The 24,767-nt window shown below is 38.2% G+C and overlaps 1 protein-coding gene across 3 annotated transcripts in view; it reads left to right on the forward strand.

Moving 5' to 3' along the window:
* The first annotated feature begins 307 nt into the window (after positions 1-307).
* The window catches only part of CYGB (cytoglobin), an 84,378-nt gene continuing 59,918 nt past the window's right edge, over positions 308-24,767 (forward strand). Inside the window, exons 1-2 of one of the 3 annotated variants that reach the window (XM_087955728.1) lie at positions 308-881; positions 8,941-9,102. In XM_087955728.1, the coding sequence (XP_087811854.1) occupies positions 8,960-9,102 (143 nt within the window). In that variant the 5' untranslated portion in view covers positions 308-881; positions 8,941-8,959. Of the gene's footprint in view, positions 882-8,576; positions 9,103-24,767 lie in introns of those variants that run through there. The other 2 variants (XM_026667522.2, XM_087955727.1) reach the window with 2 other exon arrangements.

Raw genomic sequence — 24,767 nt, forward strand, 5'->3', positions numbered from 1 at the left:
TCACACAAAGAATAGCAACATAGCCACCAGTTACATTGCTGATAAAATCCCCTCCCCAGGGAATTCAGAAGATTTGTGCTCAAAGGCACATGCCTTCCGAAAAGATAAGCACATATCATCTGCAACCTAGCAACACCCAAAAGGTTACCTAGGTAGAGTGATGACTATAAATCATCTTTGGAAATGGGGGTGAGGACGGCAGGGAGAGAGAACTGTTTTCATTCAAATTGTAGGAGTCAATGATCCTTTGGTTAATCACCTGGTCTTGTTGATCAAATGTTTACCATTTGAGTACCTTCTGCTGTTTACAAAGGTTAATCTAATCATGTGCTGTAGCAGACTTTCACCTTGATTCTCCTTCGTCCAGGGGTTTATAACTAACTCTTCAGCCTGCAGAATCGTCCGTTTCTAGACTAGAATGCTGTTTCCAAAGAACTGTACAACTGATCTAGAATTCATTTTGGTTCTTGAGATTCCTACTTAGCACTAGCTCGTATTTTTTTTCCTAGAGCTTCCCTCATGTTTTAAGATCCAGAGTTCTTGTCTCTTTGGCACTCTTGGTTGCTTTGTTACTGCAAGATATAAAGTATTTTCCATTGCTTTTCCTTGAAGAAGAGCCATTTAGTCTCAAAGCCAGATTTAATGGACCTAGGTCTAAGGTCTAAAGTACCTAAGGGGAAGGAAATATTACTACCTAAGAGTTAAGAGTGAATCTCAAGTTAAATGTAACTACTGGATAATTGCAGCTCTATTTTTATCAAAATGTTTGACCTTGCATAAGATTTGATTCTGAATTCAAGATTCTACTTGCACACAAGTAATCTTGCCCAACAGCTACTGGGAAATTTAATTTCTTTTGCAATCCATCTTTTTTAGGACAGGTAAGTAGATTTTATTCTTGTTCTCTTTCTTTGAAAATATTTAGTTTTATCTATTTGTACTCTTTCATTTTGGACTTGCTATATGTTTTCCTTGGTACTGAACAAAATATCAAACTGGTTTTTTTTAGGGCTACCTTCCCAGCCAAATTTGGCATCTATCATTCTCTCCAACGTTTCTTTCTTGGGTTATTTATAATTATCATGTCTATCCATGTGCTATCTATGAGCCTATAAAGAAGCCTCCCTCCCCTGTTTCTTGAGGTGTTGCTTCTCCATTTCATGTAATCCTGAGTCTATGAAAATCAAGCTAATGCTGTTGTGCCATATATAGGTGTGGTTGTATGTGGGAAATAAACCAATTTCCCTTTAAAATAAACATATGTATGGAGTGGGTGAACTTGTCATTGCAACGTTCAGTTTCCTTTGCACTCCCGTCTCTGAAAGTTTGCTGGTGAAGCCAAGTACCTAGGAAGCTTGCTCAGAAATAGCTTTGAGAGCATTTGTACCATAGAAAACAAGACAAGAATGTAATAAATGAACAGCGATTTCCTCATGTTGTGCAGATGTTTGGAACCATTCAGAGGTGGGCTTCACATAATTTAATTACCTAGCGCAGAACCAAAAATGTGAGCACATGCATGCATGCACACTTTGCATGCATGCACGCAGCTTTAAACACACGTTAATTTCCAACACACCTTCTCAGGCAGCCACGGTGAGTAGAATGGGCGAGGCGTGGAAATCAGAGCTGCGTGGGTGGGGTGTGCAAGCCAGAGAGTGAGATATATAGGATGGGACAGCACCGGAGCAAGGGGGCAGGCCCTGCTGGTGGTCGGAACTACTAGTACAGATGAAACGATTCGAATTGGCACCAGCCCATCTCTGGAACTATTATCCTGTCACTCAGAATGGAAACAATGGGAGTTTTCTTTCAATGCATCCAGAAGCTACCAAGTAACTATGGGGTTGGATAGGCCCTCCTTTCTTCATTTTCTTGAAGGAGTACAGGGACTCAGATGGAGAAGATATAATGATGTAGAGAGAAAGGATAAGGAAGACATTTCTTCAAAGATGCCTTCAGCTGAGTTCTAGAGTTACCAACTCTGGACAACAAAATCCAGGATAATAATGAAGTAACAGCAAAGAGGTTTAATGGCATTTAATGGCTATCTAATGGTGGTCCAGAGTTTTGCAACCTGGCTATTATATCCTATCTTGGCATTCCTTTGAAGGAAAAGTACACACTCTGCTAATTTGAGGGGGGAAAGCCCTAGAAAAATCAAAATAATCCTATTAGTTTCCCTAAATATTGAACTAGGGTTGGGGGAATCATTTTATCTCACAATAAGTAACAACATGTCACCCATAGCATGTGTCCTTTTGCCTTGTTTTTTTAATTGTATATTATAATTGTTCAGTACAGGTAGTCCTTGACTTACAACAGTTCGTTTAGGGATCATTCAAAGTTACAACATCACTTTAAAAAAAGTGACTTATGACCAGTTCTCACACTTACAACTGTTGCAGCATCCCCATGGTCATGTGATAAAAATTGAGACCCTTGGCAACTGACTCATATTTATGACGATTGCAGTGTCCTGGGATCACGTGATCCCTTTTTATGACCTTCTGACAAGCAAAGTCAATGGGGAAGCCAGAGTCACTTTACAGCCATGTTACTAACTTAACAACCACAGTGATTAACTTAGCAAAAAAGGGTCAAAATGGGGCAAAACAAATGTCTCACTTAGCAACAGACATTTTGGGCCCAATTGTGATCGTAAGTCGTAATTATAGCTCCAAAGAGGTGTTGCCAATCTGATTGTTTTTTGCTGCTGCTGTTGCTGTCTTGCAAAAGAAACCCGAGGAACGTGGAACTTGGCTTCTACTACTGGATGTTTGTTCTGTGGTCAAAGCCAGATTTTTTTTTCTTGCCCTCTCAGTATTCCAATCTGTTGTATCTTGAGTGTCATTTCAGAATCAGATTTCTCCTTTGGAAAAAAATATAAATAAAGCCTCCTCTCTTGTTCTGTACCAGCGTGATCGAAACTAGAAACTGACAGCCCATATTCAGCTTCTTAACAAATACATTCCATAGCACCCAAAGAAAAAGTATGAAAACAGGTCAGCGTCCAAAGCCTGAAGTAAACATACATTCATTGTAATTTTTTTCTATACCATCCCATTTGTTTTTATTGTTTTATTGTTCATTAAGAAGTAACGTTTATAATCTGTCACATAGGTATATTATAGCTTTATTCATAAATAGGTTACTGGAAATGAGCATCGGAAGGAACACAATATGCAAATATTATGCTTGAATTAAAATGAGCTGTGTTGGCACTCGATACTTGACGAGTGAGGCAGCTTATTCCACAAACATCTGAGTCCGTTTTTTGCTCATGACAATGAGAACTATTGAGCTAATGCACGCTATCACATGTTCAATTCATTCTGAAACCATAGTTCACATTCACATTCCCGCTTTTCCATGGGCTTCTAAGTCCTGGTGGGAAAACCTATTTGATTGGATCTCTTGAAATATCAAGGCTGTAATAAAGTAATTCTGACTCACAATGAAAGTTGGATATGTAAAAGATTTGACTTTAAATACAGCTTGATTTAAGTGTGATTACCGCACTTTATCCACAGAATGACTCTGAAAAGTGGGATGTACAATGAAACTGAAACAGGCTTTAGACTCAATAGTAATACGATAGTAATACGAAGCTACTTTATTCACCCAGCAATTTTGGTGCATTGAATATTTATTGGTAGCGATTGTTCTAAACATGAGCAAGTTTTCAGATTTTGCTCAATGGGTTCCTATCTGTTTTCTATTCCATTGGTTTCACCCAGCCTCCTATTTACTCTTTTAAAATGGATCCTTTGTAACTCAAGCAACACACCTCTTGGTAACTTATTTGGTATCTGGAAATGCAGCCCTTCCTTCTGTATAGAGATTCTGTATAGAATCTCAGATCTAAATGTCAGAAAGAGATGCAATGCTGGTCCTTAAACCACCCTGTAAACTTTTATTTTGATTTCAGTATTATTTAAGGATTAAAAATAATACTTTACATAAAACTATTTTTCCTTGAAATGCTTGGACTGGATCAGTTCCAGTTTGGAAATCATCCAGACCATTTGGATTTTTTTCTGGACACTCATGGAGTTGTTAAAATCATACAAGTATGATCCTGGATTACATCCCAATTGGAAACTTTTCATAAGTTTGACTTAAGAGTGCACAACTGCCCCCATTCCTACCCACCCCCACAAGTCTTGAGCCAAGAAGCCAAAAAGCAAATAGTAATCTTGAAGGGTGAGATGATTAAATACATAGGAAGTAATCATATCAACCATATTTAATTTTAATTATATTTAATCAGACCCAGCTTTTATCCTGCAGTGTTTTTTTTATCATGGCCTCCTTGACTTTGGAATGCAATCTTAGCATATCACTCAAAAGCTAAGGGCAGCCCTTCTCGGTCAGTGATTTGCTAATGAGATAAAATCTAGTTTTCAGTCCTGTACCTGATATAAATGTGTACAGTGCTTCCTAAATTTTGCTGTCCCTTTTTACAGTCATTCAGTCACAAGTCTGCCAAATGCCCTCCCTGTGCAAACTAATCTCCCTATAGTTTTTATTCTTACTACAGGCACATGTCTTTTTGGGGAAATTGCATTTTCCAGTTGTCAGGCACATAATCAGGCTCTCTCTGTGTTAAATTCATCACATAGGCATGTCATAAGCAAAACCACTAATATTTTAACCTTTTACTGTTTACACAATTTACATCTGACAATTTTTCAACATTCTGAAAACATGTTTGACTTCCTATACATCACTTTTTCATGAATACTTCCAGCACCATTCTTTGAGATGCTACTATATTCCCATGCAAATATCTCAAAATTTCTCTAGCAATCTCTCATTTCCACACCTTTGTTCTTAATTCTAGTCATTCTACTGAGCCCACTTCCTCTAATCCAAAAACATTTTTTTAAAAATATTTAAAACAACCTACCCTTTTCTGTTCTTTTAACAGTAGTCTGTGTTGACTACATTGTTTGCATCTATCTTTTCCTCTATGAAGAATTATACTGTACAACCTCTTTCTCTCTTCCTAATATTTTGCAGCAGTGTCTCTTTTATATGCATTTTCACATGTATCTTTTAATATGTATGGTTGCCACAATATAAAAAAGATGTTGAGGCTTTAGAAAGAGTGCAAACAAGAGCAACAAAGACAATTAAGGGACTGGGGGCTAAAACATATAAATAACAGTTGCAGGAATTGGATATGTCTAGTTTAATAAAAAGAAGGACTAGGGGTAACATGATAACCACATTAATATTTAAGGGTCTGCCACAAAGAAGACGGGGTCAACAACCTATTATCCAAAGCACCTGAAGACAGGACAAGAAGCAACTGATGGAAACTAATCAAGGAACAACTTGTCTCCAGAAATTATGAATTCTCCAGCACTGGAAACTTTAAGAAGAGATTGGATAACCATTTGAAATGATACAGGATTTCTTATCTGAGCAGGGGCTTGGACTAGAAGACCTCCAACATCCCTTGCAACTCTGTTATTTTTGTCATCCAAATAATGGATTACGTTTCCATATTTACTACTTACTATTACCATGGTTTACTATTCTACCAAATATTCTTTCTCATATTTTCATATTACTTGGTGACATTGGGTCCCAATAAGTGTTCCATGCCGCTCCCACATTTTCTTTCTCTACCTCTATTTTCTATTCATTCCAATGAGAGTTTAACTTAATATTTTTCCATATGACACTGGTTTTCTCCTCTTGCAGTGATTCTACTTTCAGCTAATTTTCCTTACTTCTTCCTCTTTACTCCTTGTACATTCTAAGTCACACTCTCCCATATTCCATGGTTATCTTCAAAGACAACCCAATAGATTTTGGAGACCTCTCACCTTCCACCATAGCTTTTGGTCAATCAAACTTTCAGGTAATATTTTTCAGTAACGTTGAGGGGACATAGACTACATTATCAGCCTCACCTGCATCTGCGCCACATGCATTATTCCCTGCTAATACGAAGATCAAAATATTCATATGAGTTCGATATCTCTCTGTTATTGGCAGCTCTTCAAATGGTGCAAATGCTAATACTACTTTTATTACCTCTGTTACAGCAACAGACTCTTACAAATCTGAATGTACTTCTCCCTTCCCTCCCTTTATTTTCCTGAGAATTTGGGAGAGTCTTGCCTGAGATGGTTACACAGGTTAAAGTTCTAGCTGTGACTCACTTGACTGTTATCTTGATAGCGGGTCTTCCTTCTGTTCCTCAAGGCTATTCCTTCTCCCCATTACAGTTATTCGTTAAAGTCAACTGATTTGGAGGAATTTGGGTGAAAAAAAATATTTGAATATTTTTTTTAATTAAAGCATTACCCAGTCAAAATATAAGGTGAAATTAGTCTTGTAACAAATCTATACTGACTTAATAATTATTGTGTTTTCAAGTCCCTGCAGATGAATCTCTACATCTAGAACCTTTCTAAATGTTGGTATCAGATTAACTGGCCATAATTCATCAGGTCCTTCTTTCCTGCCCCCCTTTAAATTTGTGATAATTTGTTATTATCATCATTGTTATTATCATAATTAGTCATCCTATCACTTTGTTCTTCCAATACCCTAGGATGCTATTCATCTAGCCTTGGAGGTTCAAACTCATTGAGTAAATAGTTATTACTATTTATCATGTTTCTTTGCAACTTCAAGCTTCAATGTGCCCCTTCAATCACCCTTATCTTCCCAATTTCATACAAAACATGCTGTGTTGTTTAAGAAGATTGAAACATCTGAATTATATTTATGATACAGATCTGTATCATTTTTTCTGCTAGTTTGGGCTGAATTTTTTGCTTCACTATTTAAATCCTTTGGGATCAGTTGAATTCTAGTGATGCAGTTCTTTATTAAGGCTGCATTAAGCGGCCTGCTAGTCCACTAGCCTATTTCTCCCAGAAGATTAATAAATGGGTAAGAATTTTCTTAGGAGCCAAAATGTGCTTTCAGTGCTTTGAGGGAAGAAACTATAACAAAATCTTAACAACCAGAATTTTTACATGTAACCCACAATATAACCAAAGGGTTGCCTCTTTTGAAAAAGTAGTGTATTTCATTTAAATACAGCAACACATCGTGTCCTTTGAGGTAAACTTTCTTGTAGTTTTCACAGTAATAGGATTTGTGTTTTGGAATGGATAGACATTTCAATGACTTCCAAGGGGAATAAGAACAAACAGAACTTGACAGAGTATTGATGAGAAATATTGGTGCTTCCTTGGAATAATCATGCCTGCAGTTTGGAAGGTGATGGTTCACCCATGCCTGCCCTCTTTGAAGAACAACATACAGAATGTCAATCCTGACACTCTTGCTGCCTAGACACTTAGCGAGGAACAGCCCTAGGAATAAAAAAAATAATTACTTTCAGGTTAGAAGGGGAGCTGTCCAGCAGGAAGCTCATTGGGGAAATTAATTTTATAAGGGCTTGATTCCCACTGAGCAAATTTTGTTCCTTCCCAGCTTGACACAAGGGCTCTGATCCACAACATTGTTTCTTTTGAAAGTAAGTTTCAAAGGTAGCATCTGCTGAAATGGTGGAATTCTTGGGCAGGATCAATGTTTTCCAACTCCTTTTGGTCCTCCTCCAACAGATGATTTGGCCAGGACTGTAACATATATAGCCTAATATTTATAAATGCAGAACTTATTTATTGGTCCTAGCCAAAAGCAAGTTTTGGTAATGCTGGCATGGAGTTCTGCGAGTTATAATCCCAAAACCTAGAAGGCATCAATTCTTGGAAAGCTAAATTAGGTCTGCATGTGCTTACACAAAAAGAGAGAAAGAAAAGGAGGGAGGGAGGGAGAGAAAAATGAATTACATTTCAGTATTTCTAATCCAAGTTGGAATAACAAACAAACACATTGAGCCAGCCAAAAATCTACTAGTATTCCCACAAAGCAACAATATTTGCTTTTAATCTATTCCTTCATTCTTGACTGAAAAAAACTATTTTATTTCCAATCTAAAAACCCAAAGGAGAGTTTTTAGCTAATACATTTCTTTCACAAGTGCTTTCAACCAGATTATTCCTCTAATATCTGATTTACAGATAAGGAAGTAAAAAACAAAACAAAACCAAGCCTTGTATAATTAGAAACATTCCTTCAGAGGAAAGATATAATTCAGATGGTGCAAAAGATAAACATTGATTCAAGAGTGTCTTTTTCCTCCCAGTTCTCCCTCCCTCAAAAATAAAAAGGAGGGGGGACCATGAAAGATAAGGATTTTTTTTTATTTTTATTTTTTGCTGCTGTTGATAAAAACAATCTAAGCAGATGTTGGCGGGTGGGAAGCCATAAAAAGATCATCTCAGCTAAGCCAGCTGTTGGGATAAGTTTAACTGTTCACTTCAGATGCTGCATTTTCTCCAACCCATTTGCAGATGCAGAAAACAGGGAAAGCACACAAGGCATAAAATAGTCAAAGCAGGAGCTTTTGACACTCATTTTCTCCCTCTCCCCCTCTCACTCACTCACCCACAAATGCACACACAGGAGAAGGAGGAGGAGGGAGGGGAGGAGAATGAAAAGTGAGCTCACATTCTCACATTGGTAAAGAGGCTGGTCTTGCAGTGCCTTTGAATATTCTACTTTTTGCCAGTTTCTCTTCCGAGTCATGCAGACACACACATGCTGAGCTGAAGGAAACCACAGCAATGGACTGCTCCAGAAGATCTGAAATCTGATCACACACCATCTCCCTCCCTAATTACCTCTATTACATATCTCGGTCTGTCTATATAGGAAGCCACTCAGACCTAAGGAACAAGGCAAGGGCAAGTATCAGCTACCCCATCACAACCCAACAGAGCACCTTCTCTCTTCTTGCTGGAAACACACACACACATACACACACACATACATACAGAAACAGACAAAACCCACAAAGCAACAGACTCACACATCTTTTTAATCTCTTGGCTTCCTTGGAAGATTTTGCTGGCTGTTTTTCATGGAGAAAGTCCAAGGAGAAAGGGAGATTGAGAGATGGGAAAGAAGCGAAGAGCTGTCAGATGCCGAAAGGAAGGTGATTCAAGAGACGTGGAACAGAGTCTATGCGAACTGCGAGGATGTTGGGGTCTCCATTCTGATCAGGTATTTACAATGACCACAAGAAGCCAAATTTTGGTTCAAGGGACCGGGTGGGAAGCCAGTAACTGTTTCCTTCGGTGGATTAGCTGTGATTGGGAATTATTGCATTGCATTTCGATTTTCAACAGTTTGAGTAGCAAAGAGAGGGGAAAATATGCTCTGTGTAGCTTAGTTGGTGGCAATCAATATTTCAGCCAGAAAGGTCATCTCATTCTTTGTGTACAACTGGGGGGATTTAGCAGGAAGGGATGGTTTTGGCTTAGCTCTTTGCTGATAGAAAAAGATATACATCATACTCCTGGATGAAACACTGCAACTTGCGAGCCAAGATAAATCCAAACAGGGCTGCTGAAGCTTGTCGGCACCATCTGCTCCTCAGCTGGGTGGCTGTATCAATGTAAAATAGGAGACTGAAGTTGTCTCCTGAGTCTGCCGTGAAGGTTAATAGCCAGGGGGTTGGTGTAAGGGAGGCAAACGGTGTCAGGTAAAGGATAATTGGATGCTTCACTCTGTTGGAAAGCTCTTGGCAAAATTGCCAGAGGGCAGTGGGTGGAGAGGGTTATGTAGGAATCTTAAGAAGGAAGTCAATGGCTAAGTTTACACAGGGCACTAAGCAATAATGTGGCTTGTTTAGCTTTGACATAGTTTGGAGTACAAGCCCAGCCTTCATGGCTTGAAAACCATGATTTCCAGCTTTGCATGTTGCATGGCTTCCTTACAAAAAAAAAAAAACATGATTCAAACCATGGATTACTGTGATGTGTGAATGTAGCCTATAGAATATGTCACCAGATAAGTGAAATGGAAAGCTAGTTTAAACTGAGCTGGCCTATGAGTAGGATGATTCTCCAGACTAATTTATTTTTCTATAGCCTACCGATCCTAAGTACTTTACTGGGCTCCACACACTACCAATAATCCTTTGAAGTACCCTGTGTAGAATGGCCATGTCTCTGTCAAAATTACCTTGAGAACTCAGAATCTTTTGGAGATGTGTGGAAGAGGTTCTTTTTACATTGGTAAAAGGAGTTTTTTGTTTTCCCCCCTAAATCAGAGTAAAAAGAGCTATGCAAAGAGAAAAAGACCAGGCTTTAAAAAAAATAGTCACTGAACTGATCTGGATTTGAAATGATTCCCAATTATAAATTAGGTTTGATTTGGTGGAGTGGGATTTGGACAGGAAAAATACATTTCCAATGTTATTGCTCCAATTTAATCCAAGACCTTTCACAATTCCCATTTTTAAGTTTAATAAACCTTAGTAACTCTAGCCATAGCTTTCAGCTATTATACAAAGTTTGACTTAGAGACTATCTAAACTGACATTCAAAGAGAAGTAAGATTCTTTCATTTATTTAACAAGCATATTCTCCAACAAACTGTTAGGTCAGTTTATAGCAACTTCTCAGAGTTCTGAGCAGGGAAAAATACCCTGCAGTCAGTCCAAGAATATCCAATTTAACTAGAGAGTAGAGAAGACTTTGGATTTTGCAAAAATGAGGACACCCACAAATGTAGTATGGTGGTATCTTCCCAGTTTTTCTTAAAGTTTTCCATCAGTTTTTCTGTGGAAAATTATACTGGTTTTGTTTTTCAGAAATTTTCCAAAAACTAATTGTTTGAAAGCTGTATAATGCAAATCTCATTGTCCGGTTGGGACAACGGCAGGATTGTCAGTCACATCTTTAGATATGTTTCAAGTAGATCCTTTCTGGGTAGGGAGAGTGGAATTGGAAGAATTCATTTTCTTACAAATCTTCTGCTTTCTGGGAAAAAAAATCTGAAGAATTTAACTTAAACCTAACATGTTTCATTCTCAGCTATTTTAAAACATGTTCTTTGGGTGGGGGGGAGAGATCTATTCCTCTTTTTAAATGCTTCTTGTATTCATTCCACAAAACATATTGAGCATCCCTTTTGATAGCGCTAAGATTTGCGTTTTAACCATGGCAAGGTAAGGCACATGTATCCCAGGATATTCCCTCAAACTTTAAGCAGCTGATCAAAATACTCAGAAAAGGAACCAACAGCCCATATGTGAACCTCTTGAATTCACACCAAAAGACTTTTTTCCCAATTGAATGGAACTTTTTATTTTTGAGTAGGGAATTGGGGTAAATAATCTATCAGGATCATTTTGTAGTGATTTTAATTTTAATTCCCCCGTGCTGAGTGATGCAGATCATGCAAGGGCATAATTTTCCCTTGATATGGCCCTAAATTTCAGGTCATGGTTCCATTTGTTTTTCTTGACTTAAATGTACAAAACTGTAATTTTTTCCATTTCTGTACTATGTTCCTCAATAAACCCTGATTGTCTAAATGGTTCTTTTCATAAGAATCACTTTATTGTTATTTGGAAATGTATTTTAACTATTATACATAGCTGCACAGAGAGAGAGAGAGAGAGAGAGAGAGAGAGAGAGAGAGAGAGAGAGAGAGAGAGAGAGAGAGAGAGAGGCTTACAATGTATTTACCAGGTAGAAGTACCCATTCAACTGGTTCTAAAAGTCAAAATATGTTATACGATAAAGATCCAGGATGTTATCTGATACTTTTCTTTATAAAATATCAATTTTAGGACGCTGGAACATAATTAACTTTCTTACACAGAGATATACTACATAATCACAGAAAAATTACAAAGATAAATTTGTACAGTTATCTATTTTTTAAAAATTTCCTAGACCATGACAATGTCCCATGATTGTCTTTTGATCCAAAAAGTACCAGGTTTCTGATCTCTATATTTCTGTCAAACATTCAGTTTCCACTGGACCAAAGGTCAACACAGATTATACAAAATGGAACTGGCAGGTCATCTTCAGACTATGGCATGACAGGCCAAAGTTAAAGACAGAGGAGAATGAATAAAACTAAACTATACTGAATGCTCTCTAGAGATGGGTATATATATATGTTCAGATTACTTCTTTGCTATGTGTCTTGAACAATAAGAGAGAATGAACTTTGCTGCCCTGTTAACATGGCCATCAATTCAGTTTTAAGGTTCTAAATCAGGGGTGTCCAACTTGAGCAACTTTAAAAACTTGTGGACTTCAACTCCCAGAATTCCTCACCCAGCCAGACATTTATATTCTAAATGAATAGTGGAAAGAACACAACAGAAGTAGGAAACCTGTCTTTCTGTTTTCAGACTTTTCTGTATGAGAAAGCAGATCTCAAGAAAAATGTCCACAGGGAATCAGAAATCTCTGCTCTTCTGAATTATTTTTGCCCTCACAGAAATATCTTGCATTAATTCCCCCCCCCACACACACACTTTTTTTCTGCAAATGACTAGGGTAGCATATGTGTCAACCCTTTACATATGCAAATATGTATGCTGATATTCTGCCTGTATCACTACTGCCATTCAATTTTGCTGCCTTGGTGTTAAATATAAGTTCATTTGGAGAAAGGGAAGAAAAACAAAGTTATTTCACCCAGTACATGCACCTAGTTTGTTCTGGAAAGGGCCAATTATACCTCAGAAGAAATTTATTGTTTTGCTTGATTGTGATATGTATTAAGCTTTGCCTATATATGGCTCAATTCAGTTCTGACCACATGTAGATACATTGGACAAACTTAGCTATTTGTGCATCAGTGAAACAAAATCTCCCTGGGACTAATACAGTGATGAACATCTGTATTCAAATCCCTAATTGCCTTTGGTTTTATTCCTTCTCTTTTGACTTCTCTTGAACAAGACTTCGTACCTCAGTCCGGCTTCTACTTATCTCCCTTCCCTACCCCACTCCCACCTGAAACCAGATATAAAGAATATTTGGATTGGGATAAGTACCCATTCCAGCAGCTAAAAAAATATCTTGATTTTTAAAAAGCTGGCAAATTTCTGTGGCATCGGTGACATGATTTGTCTGCCAAGCCAAGCCAACATAATAGAATATATGGATAGATTACAGTGCACAGTTATGAAGAACTGGCCCTGAATTCATTCTGTGCATGTACACAGTGACTGCAAAGTCATTACTCAGTGAAGGATGTCAAGGGCGGGCAGGAGGGAAAATGATAGAATCACTCCAGGGGAAGCAAAGAAGCCAGTACATAGAAAAACACCAGAGATTACCCTGTTTCTTACAGCCTGCAAGCCATGCTGAAATTAATTTCCAAGCAGGGCTCCAGAGTAGCCTGGAAAGATAAATGCTGTTTGGATTTTGCTCACCACATCTAAGCATGACGGATAAGCAGGGAAAAGTGGGAGGGAAAAAAGAAAAACTGAATCCGAATAAGCTGCCCTTCGTTTAGATTTCTGAAATACAAATTAGACATTTTTAAAAATAAACCTTCCCTCACACACACACACACACACACACCCATAGGAGTCAAGCAGCTCAATGGTATCTTTACCTTTAGCTCACACACAAACACACATGCATGCAAACACACTAAAAATAATTTTGAAAGTTAGCCATGCTATCTCTGGCTTTTTGTGCCAACAAGAAAACAGTTGCTAACCAGATTTCAGTACTGAAGAAAGTATAAAGTATTCAAAAAAGAATATTCTGCTTCCAAGGGGAAATTGTAAGAGCAACATGACAAAATAAGATCAATATTTTGGCCTTTCATTCAACTTCCTCCTCAGCCCCAATTTGAACCATAATTTGTTTTATCATCAGCTTTACCTCACGGATTTGTTGTGAGAAGAAAATGGGATAAGAGTTTGCTGTGGTCTGACGGCTGCTACAGAAATGCTACTGTGAATAATAAACCTTATCTTTGTTCAAACAGAGAAGTTTAGCTAATCCCGATTCCAAATACGTTTGTTCGAAATAGGAGTCAACAATAGCCGAAGAATAAAATACCAAGGAATTAAATATGTATGCTTCTCACAACAACCATTTTATCAGTTGTAAGAGTAGGTTTTTGCATTTAGCCATTTCAGAATAATATGCCATCCCACACTGGCTGTATATTATGTGAATAATATATAACTGAAGATAAAGTATGAAAAAAGCAATATATAGTGGATGATTAACAATCCAAGTTCAACTATGTAATGGACAGGGTGGGGAAAGAGAAAGAGAGAAAGAGAGGAGTCTGAGACTAATTATTAGTGAAAATTTGCTATTAAATCAATGATACCTAAAAGGCAGGAATTCCATCTCCAAAACATCATGTGGGCAAATAGATAGTCTTGCTACGCTGTACAGAGAAGAAACCTTGACAGGAAGGCAGAAATTGTTTTTGGATTAATATACATAAGAGTTTTGTTTTGTTTTTTTAAAAAAAGATTGCCTTTAGCAGAGAATGTGTTGGTCCAATATGTTGAGGTGGTACTGGGCAAGACAACTGCAGTGTTACCTTGGTATTCAGCTGCTTTGAAACTGATCAGATTTGATACTTGATGTATTTTGACATAAAAAAATTTGTCCCGGTACTCATCGTTTGTTTGGTACCCAACATACAAGCTAGAACTTGTAGATGTGTCAACTGCCTTGTGATTCCCTATATTATTCCTTATAGGAAAAAATTGTTTGTACTCAATGTTTTTGATACTAATCATGTCTCCCAGAACCAATTAACGAGTATCGAGGTATCACTGAAATTAGCTGTGTAGCAGTTTTCATGTTTTCCTTTCTTCATGTCTCTTTCACAAGAATATTAAGTATATTTATTTCAGACTAAATAATCTTAATAAAGTAATGTTTTGGAAGAAGATATAAGGTTAATTGTTCTGAGGTAAACTCCAAACTTTATTCCATACTTCAGTGACCACATAGATTGCAATTATTTCTTTAAAACTCTGCGGTCAGATAATGAAAATATGTCAAAAATTATTGTCTTATCAGATAACTTTTAAATAATTGTTGGATAGTTAAAGAAAAAATATCTGTCTTTAATCAATCATCTCTAGAACATATAACTAATAGCTTGAGAAAAGATGTTGTAATGAATTAAAAAACTGAAAAGTCTTAGCTGTAATTTTTCTACTTGCATTGTATTCATGGAAGCTCTTGACTTTAGCTATCTCTAACTGCCTTTCTAATGGGCTTTAGATGGCTAAACTAGCTTAGGAATTACTTATTTAATTAAATCCAATGCGGTTTGCTTTTCCTTGTAGTTCTACAGTCAGGAGAGATGGGGAATGAACACTAATTTCATAGAATGGGTTTTGGCTCTTAATTTTCTTCAGCAGCATAAATACTTTAGAATACATTCAAGTAACACAAATTTGCCTGCCAACCTTTCTTTAGAAAATCAGAGAGAGCCGGTTTTTGTTTAACTTTTCCTGAAGAATTGGATGTTATGCATCCTCATTCTCACATATAAAGTTAAAAACTTTTTTTTAAAATTAGAATGATATTTCTCAAACTGAAAATTCAGTAATTATCTCCTGTTACAAATATTTTAATGTCTTTGGGCTACAGTGAGTATAGAAGCAATTACATCGAAGCAGGAAGAACACCAAGGAGAGGAGCCAATTCAGCAGAGAGATTACCATAGTTTCCAAAAATGCATTGAGCTGCTGATCAGTATAATCCAAGTATTCAAATTGTTTTCAAAGGAATATTACAGTGCTTGAATCAGTAATTTATCTATGAGTTTCCCCTAAGCCGGTGCTTTCTAGATATGCTGAAGTTCGACGTCTATCATTCATAAGAATTCTTGTTATTGAAGTCTAACACAGATAGCTGGCTGTGGAAGACTGCTTCATGATACATAAAAGACAGTAGTAATGGGGTGTTAGTGTTTGTGTTTTAATTGGGTGTACAAATGTCTTGCAATAAGCACTGAAATATAAATAGAAACTTAAGCATGTCGACAGGGTGCCAATGAATTTTCTTCAAGAAAGGCAAGCTTGTAATGCTTTCCACATTATTAACAGAAAATAGAGTTGAGAAGGACCTTGGACGCCTTCTAGTCCAACTCTCTGCTCAAGCAGGAGATACAATTCAGACAAATGGTTGTCCAATCTCTTCTTTAAAGCCTCCAGTGATGGAGCACCCACAACTTCTGAAGGCAAGCCATTCCACTGATTAATTGTTCTAACTGTCAGGAAATTCCTCCTTAGTTCTAGGTTGGATCTCTCTTTGATTAATTTCCATCCATTGCTTCTTGTGCGTTAGAGCAGGGGTCTCCAACCTTGGCAACTTTAAGCCTGGAGGACTTCAACTTCCAGAATTCCCCACCGGGCTTAAAGTTGCCAAGGTTGGAGACCCCTGCTTTAGAGGATAGGTTAACTCCCTCTTCTCTGTGGCAGCCCTTTAGGTATTGGAAGATCACTATCATGTCAGTCCTAGTCCTTCTCTTCATATCAAACAGAAGCCTTTGACCCCACATCCATTAGTAACAGCGTGAAATACAAAATGTTTGAAAGCATATAACATCCATCAACATTTGCTTTTGGTTACTAAAGTGGCTAAAGTTAGGACAGTTTTGTAGTGCTTGATTTTTTATTTCTTTATTCAAAGTTGCCATTTTATTAAAACATGAAAAAAGCTTCCTCTCTTTTAACCCATTTCTTCATATCTGTTCACAGACATATTTCCATGACTAGCACCTTTTTGAACAGTAAAAGAAAATCCAACTTGGAAGGAATAGTTACTAGAAAATCCCAGTTCAACCCAGATCAGAGAGTGCAACTTCCCCTAATAATGTCAAGTATGATCAACAAACATACAGGTTATTCTTCACATTTTACTATGTAAATCAGTTTTACTATGTCAAACTGTTGGCCCACAGGAGTCAGATGCGTCACACGCAGGCCATAGCCACCCAGGCTTCGCAAAGGCAAAAAAATGTTGTGGTACGTCACGATACATCACATGACGTGATTGAGTTTGACACACCCGTGATGTAGCTTATAGGACCTGGCACAATGATGACATCACAGAAAGAGACCTTGAGTTGTATTGATTCTGCAAATCTTACCAGAAGTTTCATTCCTGCTTCTGTTGCTGTATAAAAGGACTTTTGCTATCATCTGCATTGATAGTAGCAGATTTGAACAGTGTTTGGATTCAGAGACCTTGCTAAATAGGATTTTATTAACAGAAGTAAAACATTAGCACATACACACGTGTGTGTGTGTGTGTGTGTGTGTGTGTGTGTGTGTGTGAGAGAGAGAGAGAGAGAGAGAGAGAGAGAGAGAGAGAGAGAGAGAGAGAGAGAGAGAGAGAGAGAGAGAGATCTGGCCAAATAAAGAGTTCTAACTCCATATTATCTTCTGAAAATTAAACCAGATGGTTTCCATACTGTTAAGGTATAACCATATGTTAAAGAATTAGAAGGAAGGACAAACCAATATTATATTAATAATTACAATAAGAAGTAAATCAGGACTATATCCAGGACATTAACAAACCACTTCTCCCAGCTAGTTTGGTAGAATGCATGATTAAAAATATGGAAATATTAAATAAATGAAAGAACACACACTTTGCAGAAGAACAAGTATAGTTTCTCTAAATGACCTTTAACATCTTGAGTGTAGCTTCTCTAACTTTATTTTGCTTTAGTTTTGGATTTCAGTCTAACCTTACCTTAGTTTTACATTCACTTCAAGACTTAAACTACTGTACCTATGAAAGAGTTCATACAACACACTAAGTCATAGTTTGTTTACTCATTATTTATTTGAACCAGAATAATTTAAATTCACACATCAAATTCAGTATGTGTTAATGTATTATATGAATCATAACAAAGCATAGAGTTAAATGGAATTAATGTTAAATTTAACATTCATGCATAGGATGTTTTTAAACATAAGGTAATGGGAGATGGCTGTGAACCTCATAACCTGTTCTTTATTACTTCTTCTCTTTCTTCTCCTTTTCCTTCATCTTCTTTTCATTTTCTACAAGCAGTTGGCTGTCCCCTATTGGAAAAAATGGCAGAGCAGATTGACCTTTGGCTCTGAACAGTTTGGGCTCTTTTTTGCTCATTTGATTAATTATGTGCCATCAAGTCAGCGTCAAATTTATCTGTTTCAGTGTCAAAGCAATTACAGATTTCTCTCCATGGCAATTTTTCCCTCACCTGGTCTTTCAGCTGTTCAAGTGTGTGTGTACTCATTGCTACTGTGACTTCATTTACCTTGCTGCTGATTGTCTTCTTCTCTCTCCTTCTAACTTTCATAGCATTATAGCAGGGGTGTCAAACTGGCAGCCTGCGGGCCAGATGCGTCACACGCAGGCCACACCCACCCCAGCTCCGTGAAGGGAAAAGAACGTTGTGACACGTCATGTGACACCACGAGTTTGACACCCGAGCATTATAGCCTTCTCCAGAAAGCTAGGTCCTTACATAACGTGTCTGAAGTAGGATAAATTGAGCTTGGTCATTTGTGTTTCAAATGAGAACTCTGGGTTGATTTGTTCAATAATGTGTTGGTTTTCTTGCGTTTTCATGGTACCCTCATAATCTACCATTATGCTCATAACCTACCATTAACTACATCAGGGGTCCCCAACCACCGGGCCGCGGACCAGTACCGGTCCGTGGAGCACTCTGTACTGGGCCGCAAAGGAAAAAAAATTAAAAAAATGGCGGCTTTCTTCGCCTTCGGTGAATGCTGCTGGGATCGGGGATCAAGGACACAAATGAGAGAAGGGGAGGGAGGAAGCAACCGAAGCCTGTCCTGCTCTCTGGCTCAGTGGCTTCGGCTTCCTCCCGCCTCATTCCTCTCTCAGTCGGTCTCTCGCTCCTCCACCAGCCCAGGAAGAAACTGCTTCAAAGAAGCGGGGGGGGGGGTGGCTTTTCCTGTCGGCGCAGCTCCTCCGAAGCGCCCGTTCACCCCCACCCCGCCGCCAATCAATCCAGGTTCAATCCAGTGCTCTGTTCTGCCTGCCTGCCTGCCTTCGTTTCTGGTAGTTTCGGAGCAGCTTCGGCTGAGAATAATAACTATTCGCCTCTTTTTCTCAGCCGAAGCTGCTCCGAAACTACCAGAAACCAAGGCAGGCAGGCAGGCAGGCAGAACGGAACACTGGATTGAACCACGGGCGGCGGGGCGGGGTGGGGCGGGGGTGAACGGGCGCTTCGGAGGATCCGAAACCACCAGAAACGAAGGCAGGCAGGCAGAACGGAGCACTGGATTGAACCGCGGGCGGCGGGGCGGGGCGGGGGTGAACGGGCGCTTCGGAGAAGCTGCGCTCCGAAACCACCAGAAACGAAGGCAGGCATGCAGAACGGAGGATTGAACCATGGGCGGCGGGGTGGGGGTGAACGGGCGCTTTGGGGAAGCTGCGCCGACAGGAAAAGCCACCCTGTCGGCTTCTTTGAAGCAGTTTCTTCCTGGGCTGGTGGAGGAGTGAGAGAGCGACTGAGAGAGGAATGAGGCAGACACCTGAGGGATGAGGCTGAGGGAGGGAGGGAGACACCTGAGGGATGGGGCTGATGAAGGCAGGGCCAAGAGGCGAGGCTTCTCAGCCGTCCTGCAGGGACTATCTGTCGCTCAGGGTTGCAATGAGGAGGCATTGGCGTTCCCTGAACTTGGTGGTTTGCTGGCAGACGTTTTATTACCCGACTAGGTAACAACATCAGATGTTACCTAGTCAGATAATGAAACATCTGCAAGCAAACCACCAAACTCGGACACACACACACACACACCCCTACCCCCGGTCCTTGAAAAAGTGTTTCTGAGTGAAACTGGTCCCTGGCACAAAAAAGGTTGGGGACCACTGAACTACATGCACTATGTACTTATCTATGTCTTACCCTTTTTCTAGAGAGCTGAGATTGGCATAAATAGCTACTCTGCACATTGATATGAAATAATATAACTGTATTACAATCCGATAAGAACAGGCTGGTGGGAAGATGATAGAGAAACATTAGGAGGGAAGGAAGAAGCACACAAAGACATTTTAATTAGAAATACTCTTTTATCACTCCCTTTGCTGAGTATCAGTTTGAAGCTACTCTAGCAAATGTCTCCACACCCTCATATTACAGCAGTTGTGGTTTAAAACGAACAGTACCTGTGATCACAGCTCTTACGCAGCTGGCCCCCTCCCTGTATTTCACAGCTGGATAATAGATCATCACTCCATCCTGGAGAACTAGGTCATTTAAAGAAACTATTGTGAGGTATAGTGAGAGGAAAAGCAGTCCAAATTGCATCTACCCTGCCTTTGCACAATTTGCTTCTCTAGATGATCAAGAAACCCCATTCCTATAATTTTGGGAAATATTTTTGTCTCTATTACTAAATCACTTCATATTTCTGAGAGCCAAAAATGACCTGACAAGAAGTTGTGTAAACTCCACTGCCCAAATCCTACCTTGGGTGCAGCGGCCTATCAAGATACTGTTTGTCAGGCCCATTTCCTTTTTCAGAAAATGGAGCCTGAACGTAACAGTCCAGCTCTTGTAACAGAAACTAGGGAAAGAAAGGACACTTCTTGAGTGAATGTGTGAGTGAAAAGCATTGGGAACATTTAGAAGAAACTAAAACAGCATTCCAATCTCAGAAAACGTTGAAAAATTATGATTCAGATAGCAGGCATTTCTGAAATCAAATTCTTGGACTTAGCTTCTATTCTTTCCACACTCACAAAGTCACATTGACAGTTATACTATTTCCTATTTAGACCCCCGCTAGTTTAAAAGAGAAATGGAACTTTATGGAACATATTATTATCATGGTTGGCTGTACAATCAGACAGATGTTTGGATTAGATTTGGCATTTTTGCTCACCTAGTGAGTCCTTCCCGAGGGCCTAGGATAAACAGATGTTGTTGTAAAAGGTATTATTGCAGGATGTAAGCTGTTCCAAGGAAAACTGCATTTTGCAATTGATTGATGGTAATGTTATCAATGCTTATGTGTTCAAGTGGTGCTCCAGATGTTTTGGGATTGTATATAAGGCACCTATTACTATTGGTACTACATTTGCTTTCTTTTGCCCCAGTCATTCTATTCCTATTTTCAGGTCTTGTTCAGTGGTGGGATTCAATTTTTTTTTACTACCAGTTCTGTGGGCATGGCTTGGTGGGCGTAGCAGGGGGAAGGATACTGTAGAATCTCCAGTCAGAGGTGGTATTTGCTGGTTCTCCAAACTACTCAAAATTTCCACTGCCGGTTCTCCAGAACTGGTCAGAACCTGCTGAATACCACCTCTGGTCTTGTTGCTGCTTTGTAGTGCCATTGCTATTTTATGAGCGGGCGGGTGTATGTGTGTGAAATCACAGCTGTCAGTTCTTTAGCTAGCACTGACCTTCATATGCATACATTCTTCCTAAGCTAAGATGTTATGATGGATCAACATAGTATGTGTGTGGAAGCAGTGTGATCTTTTGTAAATAATAAATGAAAATTTTGTCAATGAACAGATTTTCTAAGTGCCGTTCAAGATTGTTGGTATACACCCAACATTTTGATAATCCCTGGGATCACCATTTATGCCATAATCTTTTAATCTGATTTTCAAATGTGGTGTTTTGTGATCTTTTCCAATTCCTTATCTTCTATTATTTCCTGGGTTTGCCACATCAATTATCCACACTTTTTTCTTTTCAACCCCATCTGGTCTGGTTATGAGCCAAGACTTTATCAGTCGGTGTTTGGAAATCCAAATATTACTAGCCACGTTCTTTGTATATTGCAAAGTTACCATGAAACAGACCGAAGGGACTTGAACATCTTTATATAGTTAGTTATCATCATGACAAATATGTGATATGCAGTGATATAATTAGCACAAATGTTCAAAAACAGGGGTTCCCCAACTACTGGTCCATGGACCGGCACCGGGCCTTGGTGTGCCAGAAACTGGTTCACGCAAACAACTGAAGCCCCATCTGCAGAATGCAGGCAGCATGCGAAATCATGCCCTCTCCGGTCCACGTAAAAACCTCTCTCCACAGAATCGGTCCCTAGTGCCCAAATGGTTAGGGGGCCACTGTTTGAAATAATAGGTGGTTTCCATGAAAGTCTCTAGAGAATGTTATGAAGAATGGAAATGTCAACAGTTATTACTTTATAAATAGCCAATACAGAAGCCCTCTATCATCAACAAAGTGAACTGGGAACTGATGAAAAGGGTATCTGTTTTGTTGCTGTTCACTTGCCCCTGCAGAAATGACACATGTTAAGTTACAGATGAGATAGTAGAAAAATGTGATAATTTGGTTTGTTTTGATAACAAATACTTGAGAAATTGTCATGCTTCTAACACACTTCTTAGTATATGATTGCCTTTAATAGAGGAAACTCACAGGAATCCGTTTCTGTTAATAATCTGCTGAAATCAAGCAGACTTCCTTATACAAGATTCTGCCAGTCGTATTTTCCAACTATCAGTTCAAAATCTGTAAAAGTTGAGAGCAGTACAGTCAATTGGATTCGTCTAACTATGTTGCAAGACCTTGTGGAAGTGTTTGCATATTGACATGTCCTGGTCATATCCTAGAGTTATAAAATTTTCTTAAAAGAAAGGATGTGTTAAATGTCCATCTTTTCGCTTGGCATCCCAAATATTACAACATTTTTATTTTTCTATCCTTTAAGGGTTTTAAGATGCAGTCTTTCTTTCCCCATTTAATTTGGTGACAAACTTGTCATACACTTTTAATAAAGTTTTATTTGGGTTTTCACACACAAAATACAAGTAAAACATCTTTTTTGAAAATAGCATGGTCCCGTGTTGAACTTCTTTATACAGACACAAAACTCAATTTCATGCTCCTTTTTGTGTTCTATTCCATATCTTATATTATTATACATTTTCTATATAGTTTTTCCCCTCTTTTAATTTTCTCAATTTTATTTTGATTATCTCATCTCAGTTCAAATCATTATATTTATACTTTTGTCTGTTCTGTTTCAATTTCATATTATCTTTTCTCATTAAACAGATTTTCTCCTGTAGTTACTAATTGGAGTATGACACCTTTATATCTTTTAATTACATCCATTCAACTCTTATTTAAACTTCAATATATACCTTAAGTTTATGACCTTCAATATAATACATAATACATAACTTCCAATTGAATTCTGCTTGGTACATTCTTATAATACACACTATATTCTTTAAAAAAAAGGATTATAAATATATGTAATTATAAACCCTCATTCCATTCCAATTCAGTTCTATCATTAATAATCATTAAAATCTTGACATCTTTAACACTTCTTTTCAATTAAATATCATACTTCCTTAAAAACACATATAATCTCCATAATTAAATTTTCCCTTATTTCTCTTCACATATGTTTTGTAAATCATTAAATATTCATTTTGTTACATTTATTTATTGACAAGCATTCCACTGAATTACGATAGCTATTTTATGAAACATATACATTTATCATACATTGTTTCATATTTTCTAAAATTATTTCTGTTTCTAATATAACAATACTATCTTATGTACCTTTGCAGAATCCCTTTTTCCCTTCAATTTTCACCCATTATCTCTAAATGGGCCCTGTTTCTCTATATTTTGTTTCTGTCCTTTATAACTTGTTTTCCTTTCTTTCTTCCCTCTCATCTTCTCCCTCCCCTTTTTACCCCTTTGTCTCTCTAGTTCTAATTCTCTCTTCTGCATTTCCCTCTTCTGTTGCTTTCTGATTTTATACTTATTTTTCACTCTATTTTTTTTTTTTTGGAGTTGTTTTTCCCAATCTTAAACTTTCCATTCTCTTTCCCCCTTTCCTTCCCCCCACCTAAAATTACTTGTTCATTAAAGATGGCTTCTTCTTTGTCGCAATCTTCTTGTTCTGCAGGCATTTCTTGTTGTTTCTCATAATTCCAAATCTCCATTTCTAAAAACTGAAATACGAAGCCAAAAGAACCTCTCCTTCTTGTGCATCTTCTTTGTACTTTTTAAGTTCCATTTTCAGTTCTTCTAAAAGTGGAGCCATTTTAAACAGTTTTAAACAACCACCCGATTGATTTTAGTCATTCAAATACAATAACCAAGAATCCAGAAATCATCAAGTAATCCAAATAGTCCCGAGTTATATCTTCTTATTTCTTTTTCCACTTTCTCTTTCTGGGGTTTTTGTTGCGATATTTCAATTAAAATGTATCTTTTGGAAGTCTTGTTGAGATTTTGCTGTAAGTTCTTTTTAATTCCAGGCAGTCTCCTCCCTTCCAGATCCTGCCCTTTTATTCTTTTTCTCTCCTTTCCTGTTTTCAAAAGCTTTTGATTATCCAGAAATCTTTATTATCCCTTTGACTTTTTATTTTCAGCATTAAATGCCTATTAATGTCAAAGTGGAGCTTTTTCCAATTTCTTGCTTAACTCTCTTAGCTGTCAGTATAGGAAAAGAAGAAAAAAAAACCCAAATCTTTTCCCTTTTCTCTCTCCTTCGCAGCTTAAAAATCTTCTTAGGGAACAATGTTATTGGTTTTTTTAATAGTTTCAATTCCAGGGTACCTTATTTGTTGCTTTTGCTGTTTGACCCAGTCAACCAAAACTTTCTCTTCTTATCTTCCTCCTGCACATTCTTTTCTGGTTGAGTTCTTCTTTGTGGTGGCCATTTCTGACCACCGCTACAACTGCCTTCGGGAAAAGGAGTAATGGCCAGCTGGGGAAGAGAGATGCGGCTCTCCTCAATCCTGCAGACAGTCTCCCCCCTCTTCACCACCTCTACGGGGTGGCTTAGCCCTGAAACCAGCCGGCTCGGGGCGCTCCAGCAGCGAGCACAGACCAAAGCCTTGCAGAAACGAGGTTTCGGTCTGTCG

Source organism: Notechis scutatus, chromosome 2, assembly GCF_049901735.1.
Source record: "Notechis scutatus isolate UNSWTSFEM ecotype Mainland chromosome 2, rNotScu1.2, whole genome shotgun sequence".
NCBI lineage: Eukaryota > Metazoa > Chordata > Lepidosauria > Squamata > Elapidae > Notechis > Notechis scutatus.